At 43.2% G+C, this 24082-nt stretch overlaps 1 protein-coding gene across 2 annotated transcripts in view; it reads left to right on the top strand.

The window, feature by feature from the left end:
- The window catches only part of LOC138754003 (PH and SEC7 domain-containing protein 4-like), a 61125-nt gene that overhangs the window by 12480 nt on the left and 24563 nt on the right, over positions 1 to 24082 (top strand). For both annotated transcript variants that reach the window (XM_069917709.1, XM_069917708.1), the window contains exons 3-10: positions 7015 to 7126; positions 7225 to 7642; positions 11866 to 12045; positions 14775 to 14855; positions 15018 to 15130; positions 19581 to 19639; positions 22322 to 22411; positions 23064 to 23107. In XM_069917709.1, coding sequence (XP_069773810.1) covers positions 7015 to 7126; positions 7225 to 7642; positions 11866 to 12045; positions 14775 to 14855; positions 15018 to 15130; positions 19581 to 19639; positions 22322 to 22411; positions 23064 to 23107 — 1097 coding nt within the window. The remainder of the gene's footprint in view (positions 1 to 7014; positions 7127 to 7224; positions 7643 to 11865; positions 12046 to 14774; positions 14856 to 15017; positions 15131 to 19580; positions 19640 to 22321; positions 22412 to 23063; positions 23108 to 24082) is intronic.

Here is a 24082-nt window from a genome sequence, read left to right as displayed (position 1 = left end):
TTCGCCCGTGCAGTCACTGGCTCTCCCCTTCGCCCGTGCAGTCACTGGCTCTCCCCTTCGCCCGTGCAGTCACTGGCTCTCCCCTTCGCCCGTGCAGTCACTGGCTCTCCCCTTCGCCCGTGCAGTCACTGGCTCTCCCCTTCGCCCGTGCAGTCACTGGCTCTCCCCTTTGCCCCTTTGCTCTGATAGATGAGGCAAATGATGGATCTTTTCCTTGGTTGCCTTCCCCAAGGAATGACATCACTATAATCCAGAAAATCTGAGCACTACAAATAATTTTGAGCAGTCTTACACAATGTTTTAGTTCAACAGGTTGGAATTAGTTTTCAACTAGCAGTTAGCGCAACGCCCTTACAGCGCCAGCGTTTGGGAACAGACGCAGGTTCGAATCTCGCACTGTGTGTAAGGAGTTTGTACATTCTCCCCATGTTTGCATGGGTTTTCCCCGGGGGCTCCGGTTTCCTCCCACCGTTCAAAATGTACAGGGGTTGTAGGATAATGTGGTGTAAATGGGCGGCATGGGCTCGTGGGCTGAAATGGCCTGTTACCGTGCTGTATGTCTAAATTTAAAATTTAAATTAAAAAATTTAAACTTGAGTTCTGATCTCTCTGCATCCCAAGAAATCAAAAGGCAACTGCTCTTCAGTTATCCCTAGAGGATGGTGAATCTGTGCAATTGAAGCAGTAAATATATTTCAGACAAGGTTGGGTAGACTTTTACAGAGTAGGGGAATTAAAGGGATATGGGGAAAGGCAGGTCGGTGGAGATGAGCCGATCATCAGATCAGCCAAGATCTCATTGAATGGCGGAGCAGGCCCAACAGGCCAGTTGTCTTCTCCTGCTCCTATTTCTTACATTCTTGTACAAAGACCACACAGGTCAGAGGGCAGCATCGAAGCCGGCTTGCTGGAGCTGTGAGATGATTTTACCCACAGTTCCGATAGCCCAGACCTCACCCACTTCCTCTTCCCATTCAGTCAAATGCAGACTTCATTTTATGTTGATTTTTCCTCTGAGCTGGGGCTCTAGGAGCAGCAGTTACGACACCTTGTATGGACATTTGCCCAGGTATGCCCTGTTCACAGGACAAATGCATTCTGCATAATTACCACACAGTCTCCTCAAATTACTTAGGTACTACCTTCCCTGAACAAATCCATGTGGCCTGTTCCTGATTAACCATCCTATCTGTCTCTTAAACTAGATTTTAATCATTTTCCAATTACCAATGTTAAATTAACTATCTTGTGATCAAGGATAAATAAATTAACAGAGTCTGTTCCTGTTGGTGGATAATGTGAGGATGAACTTTAAAGCTTAGATCGACAAGGCAGGGAAACAGGGCCTTTTGCTCTAACGTGCCCACAATTTGTTCTACCTCAGCCAGAAAAACTGCAAATGCTGGACTCTTGAGCAAATGTTGAGAAACTGGAGGAATTCAATGGGACATGTAGGATAAATGGGTAGAAATGGCCAGGCCACATTTTGGATTGAGACACTTTATCGAGGTAAATATCCCAACCAAAATATTGACTGGGCCACTTCTTCCTATGGAAGCTGCCTGCGGGCTGAGTTCCTCTACCTGAGCTGGTCCCATTAGCCTGCATTTGGCTCATCTCCTCATGCCTTTCTTATCCACATGTGCCTTTTAAAGACTGCAAATGTACCCACCCACTTCCTCTGGCAGCTTGTCCCATATACACCGTCTTTATGAAAACGTTGCTCCTCAGGTTCCCTCTAGATCTTTCCCCTCTCACATTAAATCTAACCCCTTGAGTTTGAGACTACCCTACCCTGGGAAAGTGACCATGACCATTCACCTTTATCAAGACCCCTCATGGTTTTATACATCTCTTGAAAGTCACTCCTCAGCCTCCAGCGTAACCAGTCTCTCCTCATAACTCAAGCCCTCCCGCCCCAATAACATCCTTGAAATTAAATTTAGGCATAGAGCACGAGTCTGTGCTGCCCAATTTACACCCAATTAACCTGCACCCCCTGGTACATTTTGAATGGTGGGAGGAAACTGGAGCCCCCGGGGAAAACCCACGCAGACACGGGGAGAACGTACAAACTCCTTGCAGACAGTGTGGGATTTGAACCCCAGTCCTGATTGCTGGCGCTGTTAAGGCAGCTTCGTTAACCATGTTTGAAAGGAAGGAAACTGAAACAGCCTCGAAGATCATGCTGACTTCTGTATATTGCAACATGACATACAGGGCAAATCTGTTAAACAGGTAAAATGACAGACAATCAATTGAAGGTGTTCATGGAGAAGTTAATGTGATACAGAACAAGTTTAATATTGTAAAATGCTTTGCTTAAAAATTAGCCAAGGAAGGTGGGGGGAGAAAAAAAACGTGTAAAACTGAAAGAAATATCTAATAACAAAGCAAAAATGAACGAAGTTGATGGTGGCTGGAAGAGATAATAAGAACAATTGGTGAGCCAATGGTGAGATCCACGAGGAGGGAGTATAAAAAGAATCTGGCATGCACGATCAAAATCAGCAGAAAAACAATGGATGGCTAGGAGCGATGTGGAGCATGTGTAAAGGAGTACAGTCAGAAATCATGGCCAGGAATGAAATTAATAAACTCTTGGAGGGAGAGAGAGAGAGGGAGAGAGAGAGAGAGAAAGTAGAGGAGAAAGTTTGGAATTCCCTTCCACGAATGCCATTCGGGTTAGATTAATTGCTCCTCATCTTAGTCCCTTGTTCATGACTCTTCAGCCATCTGGAACACCTTGACTTTAGCCAGTTGGAAGCAAGCGAGTTAATCACCTAGTTTGATAATGAACTCCTAGTCTGTCTTGCCTAATAGAGATTGCCTGATCTCGGAAGCTAAGCAGGCTCAGGGCTGGTCAGTACTTGGGAGGGGAGTCCGCCTCGGAACACCAGGTGCTGTAGGATTCTGTGAGGGGTGCTGGACAAAGTGGCGACTCTGTCTGCCTTGCGGTAGACAAAAGTCAAAGAATTTCATGTATGTTACATTGTAAATGTGGTATTACGTGACAGTAATGGGAACTTTAACCTTTATTAGAATTGTTTATATTTTTATGAAATATGCACTCTTTCATAAGTCAGTCCCACCATCCCAGGTGGCCGTGTTGACACTCTTTCCAGAATAATAATATCCTTCCTCTAATAATTTTTTTAAATTTTAAATTTAGACATACAGCACAGTAACAGGCCCTTTTGGCTCTCGAGCCCGTGCCGCCCAAATGCACCCAGTTTACCTACAACCTGGTACATTTTGAAGGGTGGGAGGAAACTGGAGCCCCTGGAGGAAACCCATGCAGACACTGGAGAATTTACAGACAGCACGGGATTTGAACCCCGGTCGCTGGTGTTGTAACAGCATTGTGCTAACCGTGCTGACCGAAAGAGACTAAACTCCCAAGACCTGATGCAGCGAAATAAGATATCCTTGCTCCTGCACTTAAATCCTCCTGTGCGGAAGCCCAAAATATCATTGGTCTTCCTGAACTTTTTTTATGATCTGAAATGTCTGCCTGAATGTGAGGTAAAGGCAGATTCAATAATGTTTTTAAGAAGTAATTAGATATTTTTTTAAAAAAAGATAAACCCCTACAAGGCTAGAAGAAAGAATGGGGGATTGGGATGTTCGAAAGGCCAGTCAGCCCACAGAAGCTGAAATCCTCTTTGTCCTATTCCCACTTTCCTTATTTGGGAAGGGGAAAGGAACTGGAGCACCCATAGAAAATCCATGCAGTCACATGGCTTTGGTCAGCATGGGCAGGTTGGGCCAAAGGTCCTGTTTCCACGCTGTATGACATGCAAATTCCACACAGACATCAGTGGGTGTGAGGCCTGAAGATGTGAGCCAGAAAACCATCTCTCTACTCCTTAGATTTGTCAGGAACTCCCAGCCGGTCATTCCCACTTGTCCCATTCCCCTCTCATTTCAATGTCAGTTTCCGGCTCATTCTCTCCAACATTTAACACACTGCCCTTGATTTCCAGCTCTGCATTCGCTACCACCCCACAAATTTTGCATCTGGCCAGACTCAATTTAAATGTTCATACTTGGGTTTTTTTTTCCCTTCAAGCCACAATTCACTGATGTTTTTGTCTGCATTCCTTTCATTTAAATTTTATTTTTGATGTGCATCAATACATGTACAGTATTTATCCATATTAAAAATAACTCAAAAAGAATACATTTACATACATTTTCTCCCCCTCCCTCCCCAAAAAAAGTGGGGAAATAAAGGAAAGAAAGCCTGTCGAACAAACATGTATCTTTTAACTAATTGCAAGTTTACATAATAATCTCAAACCATGAACTAATTAGGGCGGATTGGGTAAGGGAGTGGTGGTGGCGGGCGCTGTAGGTAAAGTCATGGCAATAAAATCCATGTAGGGTTTCCATATCTTACCAAATTTTTCTGTTTGGTTTCGTAAATTGTACATTATTTTCTCTAATGGTATACAATTTAATAACTCCATTCGCCATCTATTTAACCCACAATATCATCTGATTTCCACGTTACACCTATACATTGTTTTGCTATTGCTACACTTTAAAAACTTCTGATAAATATCCAACTTCAATTGGAAAAATATTTTGGGATCCTTCAAAATCTCTGTCTTCAAAACTCATCCCCAGTAAAATATTTGTATCTTTCCAAAACGTGTCTACCTTTTCACATTGCCAGACTGCATGCAGAAAGGATCCTACTTCTTTATTACATACTTGTGTTATTTTTGATCCAATTCAGCAAGCATAGCACCCAAAAATAGCAGATTCTGTATCCTAGGATTTGATTATTTAGGTCAACTATAATCATGCAGGTGGCAAGTTCAAAGCAAGCCAGTTATTAACCTGTCTAGGCAATATGTGATGTTATCCTACAGGATTCTTCACGTAATTACGGTGCCTCATAAAGCAGCCAAAGTTTCTGGTTATCTAAAAAAACAGCAAATTAACTAACTTCTTGAAGGAAGGTTTGGGCCCCAAACTTCCACAGTCTTTTACTTTTCATGGGCTTTTCAACTAGAGGCATGTCTGGGTCTTCTGGTCAATAAATTGTGGCGTGATCAATGACCACTCGCAGACACGAAGCAGGTAGTCAAAGGCTTTATTGATCAGAAGACCCAGACATGCCTCTGGCTCATGTCCAAGGCAGGTATGAGGGAGAAGACTAGGGCTCTCGGCCTTTATTAGGGGATCTCATGGGGAGGGACTACAGGTACAGAAGGCAGGCCAGCCTGGCCCAGCCCAGTGAGGACATGCCCACCATAACATGTTCCACCACACACAGCCTTTTACTTTGCATGGACTCTCCAACATGACGGAACAAATATTCTGGTAGGCTGTAGATACAGCAGGATTATAACTCCCCTTCGAGGGGCATGGAAGGGCGGAATTCTTTCAAATCCGTAAAGTTATAAACTCCCAGGTCTCTGAGATAAGTGACCTCTTACGATTCCAGCAACTCCTGTTTCTTCATGCCCTCAAGTGAAACTATGGCAATTAAAATGACCTTGTGCAGGAAACCAACTTGCCCATGTTAAATCCCTTCAGCCCTGAAGTTGTTTGAATGTTGTGCGTAACTGTGGTCTGGTGAGTGTGTGGAGGGAAGGGAGAAAAAAATGGCTCAGACTCGACAATGAATTTTGTATAGAATTGATAACTCTAATTTGTGATTGACTATTGGAAACTGCTTGAGTTTGGAAATTTATAAATAAAATATTCAAAACAAAAATTCTGAAGTTGTGCCCCCTTGCCCTTGACTCCCCTACCATAGGAAACAACTTTGCCACATCTGCTCTGTCTAGGCCTTTCAACATTCGAAATGCTTCTATGAGGTCCCCCCCCCACCATTCTGAATTCCAAGGAGTCCACTCCAAGAGCCGTCCAACATCTCCCATCCCTTCATTCCAGGAATCGTTCTTGTGAATTTCCTCTGAACTCTCTCCAATCCTTTCTTCAATGAAGAACCCTGTACTCTAAGTGAGGCCTCACCAGTGCCTTATAAAATCTCAACATCATATCTGTTGAAGTCAGGCCAAGCTGTAATAAAACCAACAGCAGAACCAATTAAGTGTACAACAGTGTCTTTATTCAGCCTTGATAATGCCAGCGGGAGTGAAGGGTACCAAGAAAGAGTTCAGTAACTCGTTCTCTACACTGAGCTCCATTCAAAATGTACAGTGTATCCATTCCCATTTTTATACACCTTTGGGCAGGTGGCTGCATGAGATCCTTCGCACAAGTTTCACACAACTGCCGATTCTTGTCTTTACAACATGTGTTCTCCTGCAGACAAGCTGACAAAAACAGGATGACCTTATTCATTATCTATAGTTATTCTTACTGCATTCTTTGTGGTGTTATCTCACTACAGCACAGGTCATGTTAGAAGACAATTACATTCCCACATATGTTAAAAGACAACTTTATTCTCACCCAACTCATTAACCCTTTGTTAAGCATATTCGTTAAACTTACTCTTTCACATATCCCTTCTCTTGTATCCTATTCCTCTCAGGGAGTGGGAGAGATTTAACAGAAACCTGAGGGGTAACTTTATTACACAGAGAGCATGGAACAGTCTGCTGGAGGAGGTGGTTGAGGCAGGAATTATGGCATATTTAAGAAACAATTGGTCTGATGCATGGACATGAAGGGATATGTGCCAAACACCAGCAGATGGGACTAGTGTGGCCGAGTCCTTTTGGTCGGCATGGGCAAGTTGGGCAACAGGGCCTGTTTCCACTCTGCCTTCCGAACTCCATGGAGTACACTGTTAAATGTTCTTCGTATGCTAAACCAGGAATCACTCTCGTGAGACCTTCCAGGTTTTTATCGTTCATTGAATCATCAGAGGGTTGTCTTCTCTAACTCTTCTCTCATCATCTCAATCTTTTAAATTAAACAGAGTTTCTACAAGAAAAATAAGCAGAGAATTGTGATTAAACTACACAATACAGGATCCTGGAGATAAGAATTAGTCACGTAAATAATGTACTATTTCTATTGCTATAGGGCACGATCTACCTTTCTTTTGGAACTCAGTCATCTTCCAAAGAGCATAAAGTTTCAAATAACAAAGAATCTCTACCCGATTTTTTCAATCCCAAGGAAATGTTATTTGCTGGTAAGTATTTGGGTCTTTTTTTAAACTGAACACTTTTTACAATCCTTGTTCTTCCCAGCAGCCTCTAATTATTTCTCTGTGCTCTCTACGTACAAAAGGGCCTGCCCGGACCACGTACATCAAATCAATATCTGAAGCCGTGCTTTTCTCTGACAGTCAGGGTACTTCAATGGGAGGAACGTTCAGGGATCATCTGGATTATGCCTGCCATGGACCAGATGCTTCCGCTGCTTCGCTGAAAACTGGCCAGGCGTGGAACACAGAGCTATTACTCCACGAAGGCCAAGAAATGAATCGGCCATCTCCTGTGGCCAGTAGGGAGGTTTGGAGCACAGCCTCGGATTGTCAAGTAGCTTCGCAGATAGTCCAAGAGCAAGCAGAATGCACAATTAATGTGAAGAATGATCCAATCAATTGCACCCATGATTATGCTGAGAAAAATGTTAAAGGGATGGAATGGAGTGATTCTCCTCAAAACCAGGAGAAAGAAGAAATCACAGATGCCATCGCTGAAAAGTAAGGAAACTCAAAGCAGAGCTGACTTATTTACTGATCTTGTCTATTTACCCTTCTGACCATGGTGGAATTTAGAAATGCAGGAGAATCACTTATCAACATAAAAATGATGACCTCTTACCGCTAAGTAATACGCAGATTGGAGAACAGGATGTGCTGGTTATATCATATGAATTCTAAGCACCCAATCAAAACGGTTAGCGTAGCAGATAGCGCAACGCTGTTAACAGCAGCAGCAACTCGGGTTCAAATCCAGCGCTGTCCATAAGATTTTGTATGTTCTCCCCATGCTCTATGTCTAAAAAAAAATTCCTTGAGATCACATGGTATAGGAGCAGAAGTCGGCCCATCAAATCTGCTCTGCCATTCTACTCATGAGCTGATCCATTCTCCCACTCCCTGGCTTTCACCCTGTAGCCCTTGATGCCCTGATCAATCAAATACCTGTCCTTCTCTACCTTAAGTATAGTGTTACGGAGTCCAGAGGACCCCAAAAATCAGCAGTAATAAATATGCACCATAACACAAAGGGTTACTTAAACAAAAATAGTTTTTAATTATATTTGAACAAGAAAACAGAATTAAACTTTAAACCTATTACTTAACCTACTTACTTACTGACTTAACCCCCCCCCCCTTCTAATTCTAAGCACAGGTGTGTGTGATGTGTATATAAGCTTAGAAAAGTTCTTTGAATCATAGTCCAATCTCACTGGTTGCAGACAATTCTTGTACTGTGCACAGAAGTTAGCATTAACAAAGTTCACCAGTCTTTGGTGCTTAACAGGCAAATGGTTACCACTCAGGAGGGTTCTTGCTAGTTTTCAGAGAGAGATTCCTTTTCCAGGACATCCGCAACTGATTCCTTCTCAATCAGTTTTGCTGATGAAACTTGCCCCCTTCAGGGTTCTCCAGATGATCCTCCTTCTTTCAGGTCACCTTTCAGACAGTCACCCTTCTCCTCTGATCAGGCAGTCTTCCAAAAGTTTTGTCCAGCTTTGTCCTTCTGGAACTGATTTCACACCCTCCCTCTCTGAGAGCAAAACTGTTCTGTCTCTGCCTGCAAAAATCACATGCTCTTCCAGGCAAGCTGTATGCTGCAGCTTACTTGCTCTTTTTGCAAAAAGCACTGCAAAAGTCCTGCAAATATTCTGTGTTTTAAAATGTTTGTGTGCAACCTGCTCTAATAAACCATCCCAAAACACCTCTAAATACTCTGTCACAATAGAATAGAGAACAGTACAGAACTGAAGGAAACCATTTAGGCCATTGGATCTGCCAAGACTCTCAGTTACACAGACCCATTTTTCTAACATGACTTCAATTTATTTTTTCCTTCAATTATTTTTTTGATTATCTTTTGAATATTTCACAGGATCTATCCCTATTTTCCTAACTAGCATTGCAGTCACTCATTGCAGTGCTGTGTTTCTCCTCATGGTTCTGGTTCTTTTCCAGAAGGACTTGTGCAGAAGTAGTTATTCCTCTGCCAACTGCCAATCCACTGAAATAGCCGTACGTTAAATCCATAACTTCCAGCAAATGCCCCCAACTCCTCCATCCCCTTGACTGATGAGAGATGGCCAACAGAGGAGGCACCATGTTCTCTATCGACCTCTTAGGTCAGAGTGGGTAATTTTGCAGGAAATCACTCATCTCCAGATTTTGCAAAGCCTTTCAACCATGGATCAGTTTGTCATGGAGTACTCTCCACTTGTAAACACTCAAAGAGTCAGGCAACATCTCAAAGATCCATTCTCAACCTTTTCTTGGCCGTCTCTCCCCCCCCCCCCCCACCAAGTTTATGGGCCCCCTTCCCCGTGAAGCAGTCAAGTTTTGGTTTCTTCCGTACTTACCCCCTACCGACTTTTTTAAAAAAAAGTTTAAAATATTTATGTTGTGTTAGGTGAAAAGAAAACAAGGCTTTTACTTAAACATGCTGTTTCCCCCCACCTCCACTTAGGGCCCCCGTTGAGAATGGCTGACCTAGAATAAAAGCAATCCAATTGACATTTACTCATTACCACAGGACTGCAGTGTGAACTTTCTACAAAATAAATTGCAGCAACTCATCAAGGCTTGTCTGATGGTCTCCAACCTCTAACACTGAGAAAGAAAATTGGAGCACTTGCAAAGCCACACCTTCCCAAGTCACACACTTGGAAATGTAATGCCATTCCTTCAGAATCGTTTGAACCAATTTGGCGCTCACAATATAGTGCTAACGGTAATATCTTCATCTCGTGATTTTTCAGTGTTTAACACAGTGTCTCAACGTCATCTTCTCAAGGAGAGCAAGGCTTATTGGTAATGGTCCCATTCTAATGACCCAGGAAAGGAACAAGTCTGAACCTCTCATAGTATCCTGTTTATGGATGTGGATAGATTAGCCAAATCTTTGTTTTATTATTTCATTGGACCTTCTGTTCTGTTTGGAATTTACTCTCAAATTGAACTTTATTTAAAAAAATATGCTCTTTCAGATTTAGATACCACCCATTCTTCATTCAGCAAAAGTCCCTCAGCAGTGCATCATTACAGAGGGTGTGATCTGGGTATTTAAAACAGCCTGGGGTTGTGAAACAACAGGATCTTGTGTCCCATCCATCTGTTCCCATATTGGCATCTGCATGCTCAACTGTTTGTCTGACCATCTTTTTTCTCCCCCCACCCCCAACCTCCTCCCCCACCAGTAAGCGGTCTTGGGCACACTAATGTTAAGGTCTCAACAGCTGCCATCAAATCTCCTCTGACAGGATGCTCGAAGGTACTGTACTCCTATCATGGAATTGGCAGCAAGATAAATGAGAGGAAGGTTAGAGGGCCACAAATGGACACTAGCAATGAGGTTTCCGATTCATCGGGACAACTGCATCTTGTACAATCAGTAAGCTGCCAGCCCTGAAGCCACAGCAGTACAATGCTTGGACATGTCCATAGAATCTACTCAATAAGCTAAAAATGCTGTAATATCCCTGTTAATGGTATTGGCATATGACATGCAATTGAATATGCAACACAGTGTTCTGTCTGATTGGGTTTATAAGGTACGCCATTCTTAAAATATGTGAGGATTTAATTATAGTGAGTCATTCTTGTATTCATTAAATACTCTGGTTGCCATAAATAATTTTTTAGCAAGTATATAAAAAAGCAGACTTACAAAAATAGAACTTCACCACCACTGTCCATCCAATGTTGAGCCAGTGCAAAAATCAAAGACCGAGGACCATGCCACTGGACAACAATTTTTTTTACAAATGTTTGCTTCCTGAAAACAAACTGGGGATTATGATAGAGCACTTAAGATGAGTACAACTTCAGATTTGCTGTATCATGTAGAAAGTTGGAGAAACGTTAAATTAACTTATTGAATTTGCCATGTTTAATGGCATAATAATGCTGATACATTGCGTGAGTTCAACTGTTTTGCCGCTGATTTTCATTTATATTCAGGATCTGATGCCTCTCATGACAGTGTCCATCAATAGTCAGCCAGCTTTGATCGATTCTAATTGCCCTGATACCGCTTTTTCATGGTCGCCACGTCCTGGTGAAACCTTCCACCAGGTTTGTCACTGCACCGAGATCAGCAGGGAAGGAGTCCAAGTGTGAATGCAGAAAATGAATTTTCAATGACATGATTTTATATGCTTGAAGCACGTTAAAAATATGACAGGAAACCACAAAATAGTCTATATCTGAAAACTGGTATGTGATAGGAAAATTTTAAGGTGATTTTCATGATCAGTGGCCCAAAATTCATAAAATACACCCAAAGTGTGTGGGAAGCAAAATCTTCAATGTCCAGTGTAATTAGTTTTAGCCTCTTTGAGTATGATGAGTTAGCCCACTTGGGCCAATACATGCTAGTTTTTCTGCATGTTTAATGAGTGGGAGAATTAAAGATGAAGATCTGTGATTCCAGGCACATTCAAATTTCAGATGATAAATCAGAAAGAAGTGAGAAATAAACAATGAGGAGGAGGTGACCTGTCAGCCCGACAGATAATCTGGGAAAACGAGGTATAGAGGAATATTGAGCTGTTATTTCAAAGGGATGTGTTAGTTGGGCCTGAAAGATTTTTTTCTGTTCCCAAATATTTCAGGCCTTGAAATGTACCCCAGTCCCTTGCCGAAATGATGGGAGAAAGAAAGAGCATCCACGTAATTACAGAGCTTAATTTTCTTAATAAAGTGTTACTTTATTTGACTTAATGTAGTGACACCATTGGGACCAAGCAACTGCCAGCAACAAACGACAGTGGGGAATCAACTGACTTTGAAGCTCTACTGGCCGATGGGAACAAACCAGATCAAGAAGTTGCTATGAAGTTGGCCTACAAGCTCTACAATCTTGAAGGGTTTAAAAAGACAGATATTGCCCCCTACATAGAAAAGAAGTATGTCTGTTACAGAATATTTTCTACAGATATGTTTCGTTTCTTATAGAAATTAGAGGGATTGGAGAAACAGCACCTGGCACTCTCCAGCCGGATGGCATTAACATCAACTTTTCTGGTTTCTACTAACCTGCTCTCCTCCTCCCCCCCTTTCCCTTCCCCTTTCCAGTTCTCCTCCCTTCACCCAGCCTTCCCTCCTCCCCTTGGTGGCTGCTGTCCCCTCCCTCCCTTCTCCACCTACCACCTCCTGGCTTTGCGACCACCCCTCCCTCTTTGGTTCAGACATTTTTCCATACCTTGATGAAGGGCTCAAGCCCAGAACATCTTTTCACCTTTGCTGTATAAGGACAATGACCTGCTGAGTTTCTACAACTTTGCATATGTACTTTTAAGACAAGGCCTGTTTATCTTTGAGTGTACGTAATCCATCTATTTTCACCATCGGAAAAATCCAATGTGATCAATTTAGTAGTGGTAAAAGTATTCGAGTCAGAAATAGGCTCTGTTGTGTAAAATATGTTTTAAATTCATTCTATTTCCATCTGCTTATGAAAGATTCCCTGTCATCAATAGTCAGATTGACCTCCACACTCTGAGTCCTGATGGTGTTTCTGTCATGAGCACTAAATCACACATTGGCACCTGAGTATATCCAGTCAACTGAACCACACAGGCCAAAAAGCTGGTCTCCACTGTTAGAAACGCTGCATTTCAGCTGAAAACGTAGTTGGCCACATCAGCGACAATGACAGAGAAGAGGTGGAAAGTCTTGTGAACTGATGCGAGAGTCTCATCGTGGACAAGACGAAGATGATGATTGTAGACTTCAGAAAGGCCAGGGATGGCCACCCTCCACTGTGCTTGAAACATAAGAGTTCTGGGGTGGGAGCGTGGTGAGGGAAATGTATGTTGAAATGTTTTCACCAGTGGGAGACACTTGAGGAAGTCAGCATGGTTTTTGAACAAGGAACTAGCATGAAGGATGTGGGTATTTGTTCTTGCAGAGGGTGCTCAATCCCTGGAATTCTCTGCCCCAGAGAGTGGATATGCAAGTTCATTATCATAACTAGGCATCTACAATCCGACAAAACAGTGTTTCTCTCCACACACATAATGCACACAATACATATTAATCACAAATATACATAAAGATATAATTTAAAATAAGTATGCAAATATTTTGGGATGATTTACTTCATTACAGGATACTGTTCATCAATCTCGCAGTTTGCGGGAGGAAGCTATTCCCCAGCCTGGCAGTCCTGATTTTAATGCTCCTCTACCTCCTTCTTGATGATAGTGGGTCAACGATACTGTGTGCTGGCTGGAAATTGTCTTCCATAATTCTTGGTGCCCTATTTAAGCAACGCACCTGGCAGATGTCGTCAAGAGGGGAAAGGGAGACCCCAGGGATCTCAGCCATTTTGATGTCCCTCTGTATTGGCTTCCAGTCCGATGCTTTGCAGCTATCATCCCACCCAATGATGCACCCAGACTGGACGCTCTCAATTGTGCTCCAGATGAGGGCTGTTAACCCTGCCCTCCTCAGCTTCCTTAGGATGTGTAGGCACTGCTGCATCTTCCTGGCAAATGAGGAGGTGCTGCGAATCCAGGATAGGTTATCCTTTATGTGCACACCGAGAAACTTGTGTTCTTCACTATTGCCACGACAGAACCATTGATGTGTAAGGGAGAATGGTCGACCTTCGTCCCGGAGGTCCACAAACTCCTTCGTCTTGTCCAAGCTGAGACTCTCATTGTTGTTCTCGCTCCATTTTACAAGCCTCCAAGCTCCCTCTCTGTAATATGGCTCATCATTGTTGCCAATGAGGCCAACTACTGTTATGCCACCCACAAACTTGATGATTCTGTTTGAACTGAACCTGGCAGTGCAGCCGTGCGTCTGCAGCTTGAAGAGAAACAGGCTGAGCACACAAGCCCTGAGGTGAGCCAGTGCTCAGTGTGGTGAGACTTGGGATTTGGCTACATCCTTCATGCTAGTTCCTTGTTCAAAAACCATGCTGACTTCCTCAAGTGTCTCCCACTGATGAAAACATTTCAACATACATTTCCCTCACCACGCCCCCACCCCAGAACTCTTATGTTTCAAGCGCGGTGGAGGGTGGCCATCCCTGGCCTTTCTGAAGTCTACAATCATCATCTTCGTCTTGTCCACGATGAGACTCTCGCATCATTTCACAAGACTTTCCACCTCTTCTCTGTCATTGTCGCTGATGTGGCCAACTACGTTGACCCAGTTGCAGAGAGGGGTGTTAAGTCCGAGTTTCTCCACCAGCCTCTGAGGTATGATCGTGTTGAACGCTGAGCCTAAGCCAGCTTAGAGAAGTGGAAAGTGGAAGCAGATAAATTTGTGAAAGGTTGTGATGATTGAGGGCATTGACCCAAAGGAGAAGTTGAGGCCTGGGGTAGGTCAGCCACAATCACATCGAATGACGAGCTGCCCATTCCTGTTTTCTCATGCTCTTGATGAAAGAACTGATCAACGACACTTAAGAGGGAGCTGCACTTCACTGGGAACTTTTGGGTGAGATTTTTAAAGATGGCAATTTGATCTGGGATCTAGGAACTGAGATTATTATCTCACTGACACCTAAATAACTCCAGCTACAAATTGGAATAAACAAATCCTATAAGAGCGCTTATAACCCCGCCCATGTAGAAGAAGCCAAAAAAAATCTTTTCCTATTTCTCTCCTTTTTATCCTTTAGTAACGAATTCAGTCAGATGGTAGCGGAGAAATACCTGCGATTATTTGACTTCAAAGAGATGTCCCTCGATCAGGCACTAAGGTAGACTGTGTCTTGGTTCTCTTTTGTACGTCCTTCTGAAATACTGTTTTGCAGAAAAGTATTTTAATTGATAATGAATTATTAACGATGAATCTAAAGAGCATCTTCATAATCCTTATTTTGCCCACAGAAAATTCCTAATAATCCTTATTTTGCCCACAGAAAATTCCTAATGGCATTTGCCTTGACTGGAGAGACTCAGGAACGAGAGCGAGTGTTGCACCACTTCTCCAACCGTTTCCAGCAGTGTAACCCAGATATTATTCACAGTAAAGGTAATGAGAAATGAAACGGGACACCTCACTGTACAGCAGGCTTCCCGCTGCACAAAATGCTTCCTTGTGGTCAGAGATTGAGAGCGAATGTATGCAGTGCTATCGATCAACCACATTAGTCATGAGTAATAGGCTTTAATTATTGTAAGACATCAGCACATCTCGCGCATGGCTGGCCCGATTTCCAAGGCAGGTACTGAGGGAGGAGTTTGGGCATAACAGTCTTTATAGGGATTTTCGGGAGGGAGGAGTCACAGGTTCAGGGGAGCAGGCCAGCCCATTACAATACAGTGGTTGCACCACAATATAAAAATGCTGGAGGACTTCTCTGCTTCCCATTAAACCTGCTCGGCTTTTCTTCCCCCTCCCCCATTTCCTACCTTTCCGGTTCTTTCACCTACACAGCCCTGCCCTTCCATGACCTTCCTCCCCCCACCATGGTGCTGTTGTCCCCTCCCTCCCCCCTCTCACTCTTTTCTTCTGATGCTCACTGGCACTTTCTCACTCTTTGATGAAGGGCTCAAGCGTCTCTCTACCTTTGCTACATAAAGGACACTTCTTGACCTGCTGAGTCTCTCCAGCATTGTGTGTTTTTACTTCAACCACCATGTCCACAGAATTCTGTATTTTACCTTGAAATGTTGGAGAAACTCAGTTGGTCTATTCAGCATCCATAGGAGACAAAGATATATTGCCGACGTAAGGGATGAGGTAGATTTTATCACGTCTGTGCGAAAGGAGACAGACAATGGAGAGACGATGGGGGAAGGAAGGTGGAGGGGAGAGGGTTTTAACGAAAGTCAGAGAAGTTGATATGACGCCATCCTGTTGGAGGGTGCCCAGTCAGAAGTTGAGGTGTTGTCCCTCCAATTTTCAGGAGGTCTCAGTCTGGCAGTATGTGAGACAATGGACAGTCATGACAGCAAGGGAATGGGATAGAGAATTGAAATGGGGGGGAGCCACTGGGAGAACCACACCTATTGCGGCAGATGGAGCCAAGATGCTCAACAACGTCATCTCCCAGTCTGTGTCCAGTCTCTCCAATGTAGAGGAGAATCGGATGCAGTAGATGACCCCTGCAGATTCACAAGTGAAATGTTGCTTCACTTGGAAGGACTGTTTGGGGGCACGAATGGTGCTGAGGGAGACCCTTGTCTCTTCACTCCCTGTCTCCTTTCGCTCAGGCATGACAAATTCTACCCTGTCCCTCATCACATCCAATTAACACCTTTTGTTGGTCTGGATTCCTTCCCCATTCTTTGAATTCTGAGATATCCTGCTTCTGCCTTTTTGGATTTTTCCTTGAAGAAGGGCTTAGACCCAAAACATCGGCAATATATCTTTGTCTCCTATTGATGCTGAAAAGACCGGCCGAGTTCCCCCAGCATTTTGGTGTTTTTACTACAATCACAGTGTCTGCAGCCTATGGGTTTTTTCTCAGAGATCAAGAGCGTATGACCTGCCTGACAAATACTAGTTTAATTGCCCACAAAGTAGGTTGCAACCAATTGAAGGGAATTTATTCTCATCTAGTTTAAGAACAGCAAATGAGTTTGCGGATGCTGGTACTAGAGCAGAATACAAACTAGTAGAGGAACCCAGCAGGTCCAGCAGCATCTGTGGAGGGAAATGAACAGTTGGTGTTTCAAGTCGAAGCCCTGCTTCAGGATAGAGAAAGGAGATAGAAGAAGGGCAATATTGTAGAGCGAGGGAGGGGTGTTACGAGGCCAGAGGACCCCAAAACCCAGCAGCAATAGATATTCACCAAGACAAATGGTTACTTAAACAAAAGTTGCTTTTAATTATATTTAAACATAAAAACAGAATCACACTTTAACTTATCACTATTAACTAACCTAACTTAACCCCCTTCTAATTCTAAGCGCACATGCTATGTAATGTGTGTGTAAGTTTATAAAAGTTCTTTGATTCACACTCCAATCTCACTTCTCATTCCTCCAAGTTCACTGGTTGCAGGCAATTCTTATACTGTGCACAGAATTTAACATTTATAAAATTCACCAGGCTTTGGTGCTTGAAAGGTAAGGTTCTTGTCGGTTTCAGAGAGAGATTTGTTGTTCGCTGGACACCCACAACTGATTCCTTGTAACCAGTCACTTCAGTGTCTTGCTGAAGAAACTTGCCCCATCAGGGTTTTCCAGATGATAACCTCTTTCTTTCAGGTCACCACAGAGTTCCTTTTTGTTTCTCTTATTTCAAGTGAAACATTAGGCAGCCAGTCCTCTCCTCTTCCATGAACCACAAGGGCTTTGACCAGGCTGAACTAAGCAGTCTTCCAAATGGGGTTTTCCACAGCTTGCCAGCTTGTCCTGTTCCAGTCCTAGCTGCTGCTGCTGACTGTAAAACTGCAGAATTGAATCCCCCCCCCTTTCTCTCTCTCAGAGAGAAAACCAATTTGACTTTCTCTGCTTGCAAAGCTATATGACCATCTTAGAACAGCAAGTTCCACTCCAGACAGCCTGTGGCTCTGACGAGTTCTTTCATCTGTTGTTTTTTTATAAACAACAATCCATTAGTGAAGTCTCTTGGGCACTCTCCAAAGGTCTTGGTGCCTGTTTGTATGTGACCTACACTAAAAAGCCTTCCCCAATTTATTTCCCCAAAACATATCTATATACAATACAAACACAACATAATCTATCACAGGGTGTAAGGTAGATCAAGGAGGGGGTTAAGGTGAAGCAGTGGAAGCAGATAAAGGGGGGGGGGGGAGAAAATGGGGCAGTTATGGTGTTTTACTTTTTATATGGGAGGGAAAAAACAATCTCTCTTTTAACTCTGTGTGCTGGTTTTCAGGGACTGTCAACAGCGCATATACCCCATGACCTGGTTTTCCAGAATTACCAACAAGTGCATATACTCTGTGTGCTAGTTTTCCAGGATGCATTTTATACCCAACCAACAGCTGCTCGTACTGGTGTTCATACCGTTGTTTACACATGGACCCAGTCACGAGGTTAAAAATGGCCGGAGTTCAAAGGGTTAAACCTACTCTACCAAAGAGAAACTGGAGTTGAAATTTGCCAATAATTGTGACTGTTATCTGGGTAGAGAACAGGCCACAGGGCCAATTCAGGGAGCCAAAAATAGGACCTGATTGTAAAGATGTGTTTGGCGTCAAACCAAACCAAGATCCAACAATCTGCCACTAATGAGGACCAGTTGCCAGTTTCAACACATTTTTTGCAATTTGTCTTGTGCAAGCTCTATATATTTAACAGATCACTGAAGATTGTCAATGGCCTTTCGAACAGCCCTCAAACTAGAAGCAAGAGATGTGTTACCCCAGCCTTTGCTGGAGTGCCACAAGACTTTTCCACTGGCATCCTTACCACCTGTCCAAAACCTTCAAAAGAGCCTTTAGTGGCAATGGATCAATGTTCATTTTCAGCAAGCAGTTCAGCGACACTACAGAAGTCTGAAGCCAGATGGTTAGCGTAAAGTAGGAGAACCAGTATTAATTGAGCTTCATGCATATAAGGCTTTCCAAGTGTTGTTTTTAGTGACCATACTGATGTGAAATAATCTTCATCTCCAAGTGGTCCCAGCAGTAGAAGATCATTGTTCCCTTTATTCCTGTACGTCTCTTTATAGACCTGAAAAATCAATGCCAAGGAAACAAACAGTTGATTGGTTGTCTTCTAACCACAATTAAACCTGAAATTACCATATAACCATATAACCACTTACAGCACAGAACAGGCCAGTTTGGCACTACTAATCCATGCCGTAAGAAATCCCCACCCTCCTAGTCCCACTGACCAGCACCCAGTCCATACCCCTCTAGTCCCCTCCTATCCATGTAACGATCCAGTCTTTCCTTAAATGTAACCAATGATCCCGCCTCGACCACGTCTGCCGGAAGCTCATTCCACATCCCCACCACCCTCTGCGTAAAGAAATTTCCCCTCATGTTCCCCTTATAATTTTCCCCCTTCAATCTTAAACCATGTCCTCTAGTTTGAATCTCCCCCTTTCTTAATTGAAAAAGCCTATCCACATTTACTGTCTGTCCCTTTTAAAATCTTAAACACCTCTATCAAGTCCCCTCTCAATCTTCTACGCTCCAGAGAAAAAAGCCCCAGTCTGCACAATCTTTCCCTGTAACTCAGACCCTGAAATCCTATCAACATTCTCGTGAACTTTCTCTGCACTCTCTCTATTTTGTTTATATCTTTCCTATAATTTGGTGACCAAAACTGTGCACAGTACTCCAAATTTGGCCTCACCAATGCCTTGTACAATTTCATCATAACCTTCCTACTCTTGAATTCAATACTCCGATTTATGAAGGCCAACATTCCAAATGCCTTCTTCACCACACCATCTACCTGAGTATCAGCCTTGAGGGTGCTATTTATAAAGGACAATGAGAATAAAAATAAACCACTTGTCTGATCTTATTTCTTCTGTCTCTTATGCTTTGCAGATGCTGTTCACACCATAACATGTGCACTTATGCTTTTAAATTCAGATCTTCATGGCAAGGTAAGTTTTGCAGGAACTAGTCTGCAGGTGGCTGGCATCTTGGGTGGCATGGTTGACATAGCTGTTAGCACGACACCTTTACAGGGCCAGCGATCGGGACTAGGGTTCAAATCCCGTGCTGTCTGTACGTTCTCCCCGTGTCTGTGTGGGCTTTCCCTGAGGGAGGGGGGGTCCAGTTTCCACCCACTGTTCAAAACGTACCAGGGATTTAGGTTAATTGGGTGTAAATTTGGGCGGCACGGACTCGTGGGCCGAAATGGCCTGTTACCGTACTGTATGTCTAAATTTATTTACAAAGTCCACAAACTAGTTGCTGATCATGTACAAGCAGACAACAGGCTGGAACGTGCTCTGAAGTGCCACAGTTCCATAAATGTGGAAGTCTCAAACGTGCCGGGCAGACCTTGAGGGGGTTTAATCAATGTGAGAAAATACTGAATTTCTCCAGTGCTTATGACAAGATATCAGCCTCCTTGTCCTGTACCAGATCAGACCTGCGGCAAAAAGATGAAATAAGCAAAGTTCAAATAGAAAGAAATGGCTGGGATGGACAAGAGTAAGTTATGTGTTTTGAGTAATTATTTAATTAAATGTCTGAAATTTTTCAAACAATAGAAAGCAGAGAGTTTGGTTACAGGTATTTTTCCGGTCAACTATCAGTGGTGAGCGGGGTGCCGCAGGGGTCGGGGCTGGGCCCACAACTGTTAATGATGTACATTAATGATCTGGAACAGGGGACAGAGTGCAGTGTATCAAAGTTTGCTGGTGACATTAAACTGAGTGGAAAAGCAAATTCGGCAGAGGAGACGGAGAGACTGCAGAGAGATATAGATAGGTTAAGTGAGTGGGCAAGGTGTGGCAGATGGAGTACCATGTTGGCAAATGTGAAGTGATCCAATTTGGAAGGAAAAATGGAAAATCAGATTATTATTTAAATGGCAAGTGATTGCAGCGTGTGCAGAAGGACCTGAGAGAGCTGGTGCATGAATTGCAAAGGGTTGGGTTGCAGGTGCAGCAGGCTAACAAGAAGGCCAATGGAATTGACCTTCATTGCAAGAGGGACTGCATTTAAGAGCAGGGAGGTTCTTCTGCAACTGTACAAGGTTCTGGTGAAGCCACATCTGGAGTACAACGTGCAGTACTGGGTGCAGAGGAGGTTCACCAGGTTGATTCCAGAGATGAGGGGGTTGGCCTATGAGTCATCTGGGACCATACTCACTGGAATTTAGAAGAATGAGAGGGGATACTTTATATAAACATATTATGAAAGGCGAGGTAGGGGAAACCAGAACTAGGACACACAGCCTATGCAGGGTAGTAGATTGAGGACAGAGATGAGGGTGGTGAATCTGTGGAATTTGCTGCCCTGAAGCAGTGGGGGTGACCTCAGTAAATATATTTAAGGCAAGGTTGGATAGATTTTTACAGAAATTAAAGGATATGGAGAAAAGGCAGGTAAGGTGGAGATGAGCCCATCATCAGATCAGCCATTGAATGGTGGATTGGACTCGACGGGCTGGATGGCCAACTCCTGCTCCTATTTCTTATGTTCTAATATTAAAGTTTTTTATAAACTGTTTAACGATTTTACTGATCCTTAATTGTTTTATAATTTTTTTTTCATAGAACTGGTTTTCAAAGCAGTCCCATCCACCAATTATTTCCCTGTAAACCATTCTTCATTCTATTCCCCTCAATGCCCCCTGTATCGGTTAATATCTGCCTATCAGGGGTAACTAATAGTAGCCTGTCAACCTACCAATCAGCACATCTTTCACATGCATTAAAAAGCTGAAACTCCCAGGAGAAACCTTTGCATACACAGAAGGGATATGCAAATATTTGATCAAAGGATTCAACATTGATCACTGGAACTATACCTGCTGTACCGCAGTGTCACCCATTTTGGATTAGTTTTGACTGTCAGGAAATTGAATTGACAAAATTGGCAGTCAGCTACTGATGGGATGTGGCCTAGGCAGCTGCCAAGTATTTTTCAGCTCACCAACGCTTCGTGATAGCGCAGATCCTTGCCAAGGTGCCAGACACAGTCAAAATCTGCACTTGGGCCAGCTCCAAATGAAGCCCATTTTGGCCAGTTGGAAGATTTCAGAATGAGTAGTCATTTTAAACTGAACATTGGTTCTTTGAGAAGAAAAATTTGTCAGCGGGCAACAAAGGATAGAGTGATCTGTCACAAGCAAACTCGAAGCAAGTGATTAAAGGCTTTAATATCCTGAAACTTAAGGCACGTCGCTACATGCTGCCTCTATTGAGGGAGGTGACTAGGGATATCAGCCTTTATTGGGAATCTTACAGAGAGGAGTTACAGGGTCGGAGGCAGGCCAGTCTATACCATGTAGCAAGGTCTGCACCACTGTGTTCCACCACAGGGATAATAGTAGCCTTTCTGTTGCTTTATTGGAAATATCAGATGCCATAACGCTCGTCAATTAGAACTCATTACTGACTTAGATGGTGTTCATTGTGCTTTGCAGGAGATTAAGCATATTGGGGAAGAGTACATCATCATAATTCATTCAACTACATTTTGGCTTGACTTCATTTGAACTGGTGGTTGCCACTGTGCCTGGTCTCAAGTTATCAGCATATGACTTCACCCTGACTCATGTTTCATTGTTAACATGCTTCCTCTTTGTTGGCCATTATTTGCCGCTTTAGAATCTTGGAAAAAGTATGTCCAGTCAAGATTTCATAACTAACTTGGAAGGCATGAATGATGGGAAAGATTTTCCAAAAGACTTCCTCAAGGTACCAATTTAAATGGCTTCAATTTCCTCCTCTTCAACAAATTCTCTCCTCACTTGAATTGAAGATCTTCACTGTCAAGTCGATAAGGTTTCAAGAAACACAGTCATCTTATGGTAGCAAAGCACTGAGACCCCCTTCCTCATCTGATTTGAGTTTTGTCTGGTTATCCTAGAAAGTCATTAAAAGCTTAGCCCAGCCATTCCCAACCTTATTTTTGGCTGTGGCCCCATGGGACTCTGCTTGAAGTTTATGGGCCCCCTTCCCTGTCAAACAGCCAAGTTTCTTTCGTACTACCGACAACATAAAAATATACTTTATGATTTCAGTCCGTGTGCCCCCCCCCCCCCCCCACCACATCATTGACAATGGCTGGCCTTAGACTGATTTGAACTTTAAGTCCCTCAGGAGCACCAAGACGAGATACTTTAATTGAAATCTGCAAACACTATATAGAGAATTGCGAATGACTAACGTCTATGTTTAACCTAGATGATGCAATAAATCCTCCATTGTAACCACAAACAATTCAGTGCCAAGTAAGTGTATGCATTAATGTGCAAGCTGATTATGTAACTGTTAGCTGTGAGTCAACGGCCTGTTCACTGGTCATCTCTGTTGAACTTCCAAAGAATTTTCTGTTTCTCGTTTCCAGGCGCTGTACCATTCCATAAAAAGTAAGAAGCTTGAATGGGCTGTGTAAGTACCTAACAGCAGAATCTGGTATAAAATCTGAACTAATTGGACACAAGATCATTGCAGAAAATAGTGAGAGACCTGAGTTTTATGCGGAAGATCCATACAGTCAATTCTGAGAGTCACGAGGACAGCCACACCACTAGTGAAACACATTGAATTGATGAAGAACTACAGTAAATAGGGGCCTCTGATCCATAAAGGGACTCCAGTTTCAGAGAGAATTTGCTGATGAGCATTGAGGGCCATTGTGCTCAGTGAGGGAAGAGTTGGACGGGAGATTGATGAAGAATTCAGTATTGAGCCATGAGTCTATGGAGAATGTAGTGAGAGTTATCAAGTTCAAAATTCAGATTTATTGTGGGAGTACATGCATGACAACACATACAACCCTGAGTCTCTTTTTCCACCGGGCCAGGGACAATTTATTGGTAATGCAAAACAACTGTAGTCAAGAAATGATACTTACACAAAAGAGATAAATGTAAAGAAGATGGGGAGTGCAACCAAACTGTGCAAAATAGAAAATAAATATTCAATAATAAATGTGCAAAGTAGGAGTCTGAAAAAGAGTCTCTGATTGAGTTTGTTTTTGAGTGTGATGGTGGAGGGGGAGCAGCTGTCCTTGAACCTGGCGTTTTGTGGCACATATGCCTCTTTCCTGATGGCAGCAGCGAGAACAGAGCTGTGTGCTGGGGCGGTGTGGATCCTTGATGATCGCTGCTGCTCCCTGACGGCAGCGTCCCCCGCTGACGTTCTCGATATGGGGAGGGTTTTGCCTGGGCTGCGTCCACTACCTTTTGCTTGGCTTTCCGCTCAGGCCATGATGCAGCTGGTCAGCACACTTCCCACTTAGAAGTTTGCCAAGGCTTTTGATGTCATTAACAAACCTCTGGAAACTCCTGGCAAAGTAGAGGTGCTGACTTCATGATGACATCTGGGTATTGGGTTTAGGAAAGATCATCCGAAATAGTGACT

This window comes from Narcine bancroftii, chromosome 2, assembly GCF_036971445.1.
Source record: "Narcine bancroftii isolate sNarBan1 chromosome 2, sNarBan1.hap1, whole genome shotgun sequence".
Classification (NCBI taxonomy): domain Eukaryota; kingdom Metazoa; phylum Chordata; class Chondrichthyes; order Torpediniformes; family Narcinidae; genus Narcine; species Narcine bancroftii.
Note: the sequence above shows the minus strand (reverse complement) of the source record. Positions and strands in the feature narration are given on the sequence as shown.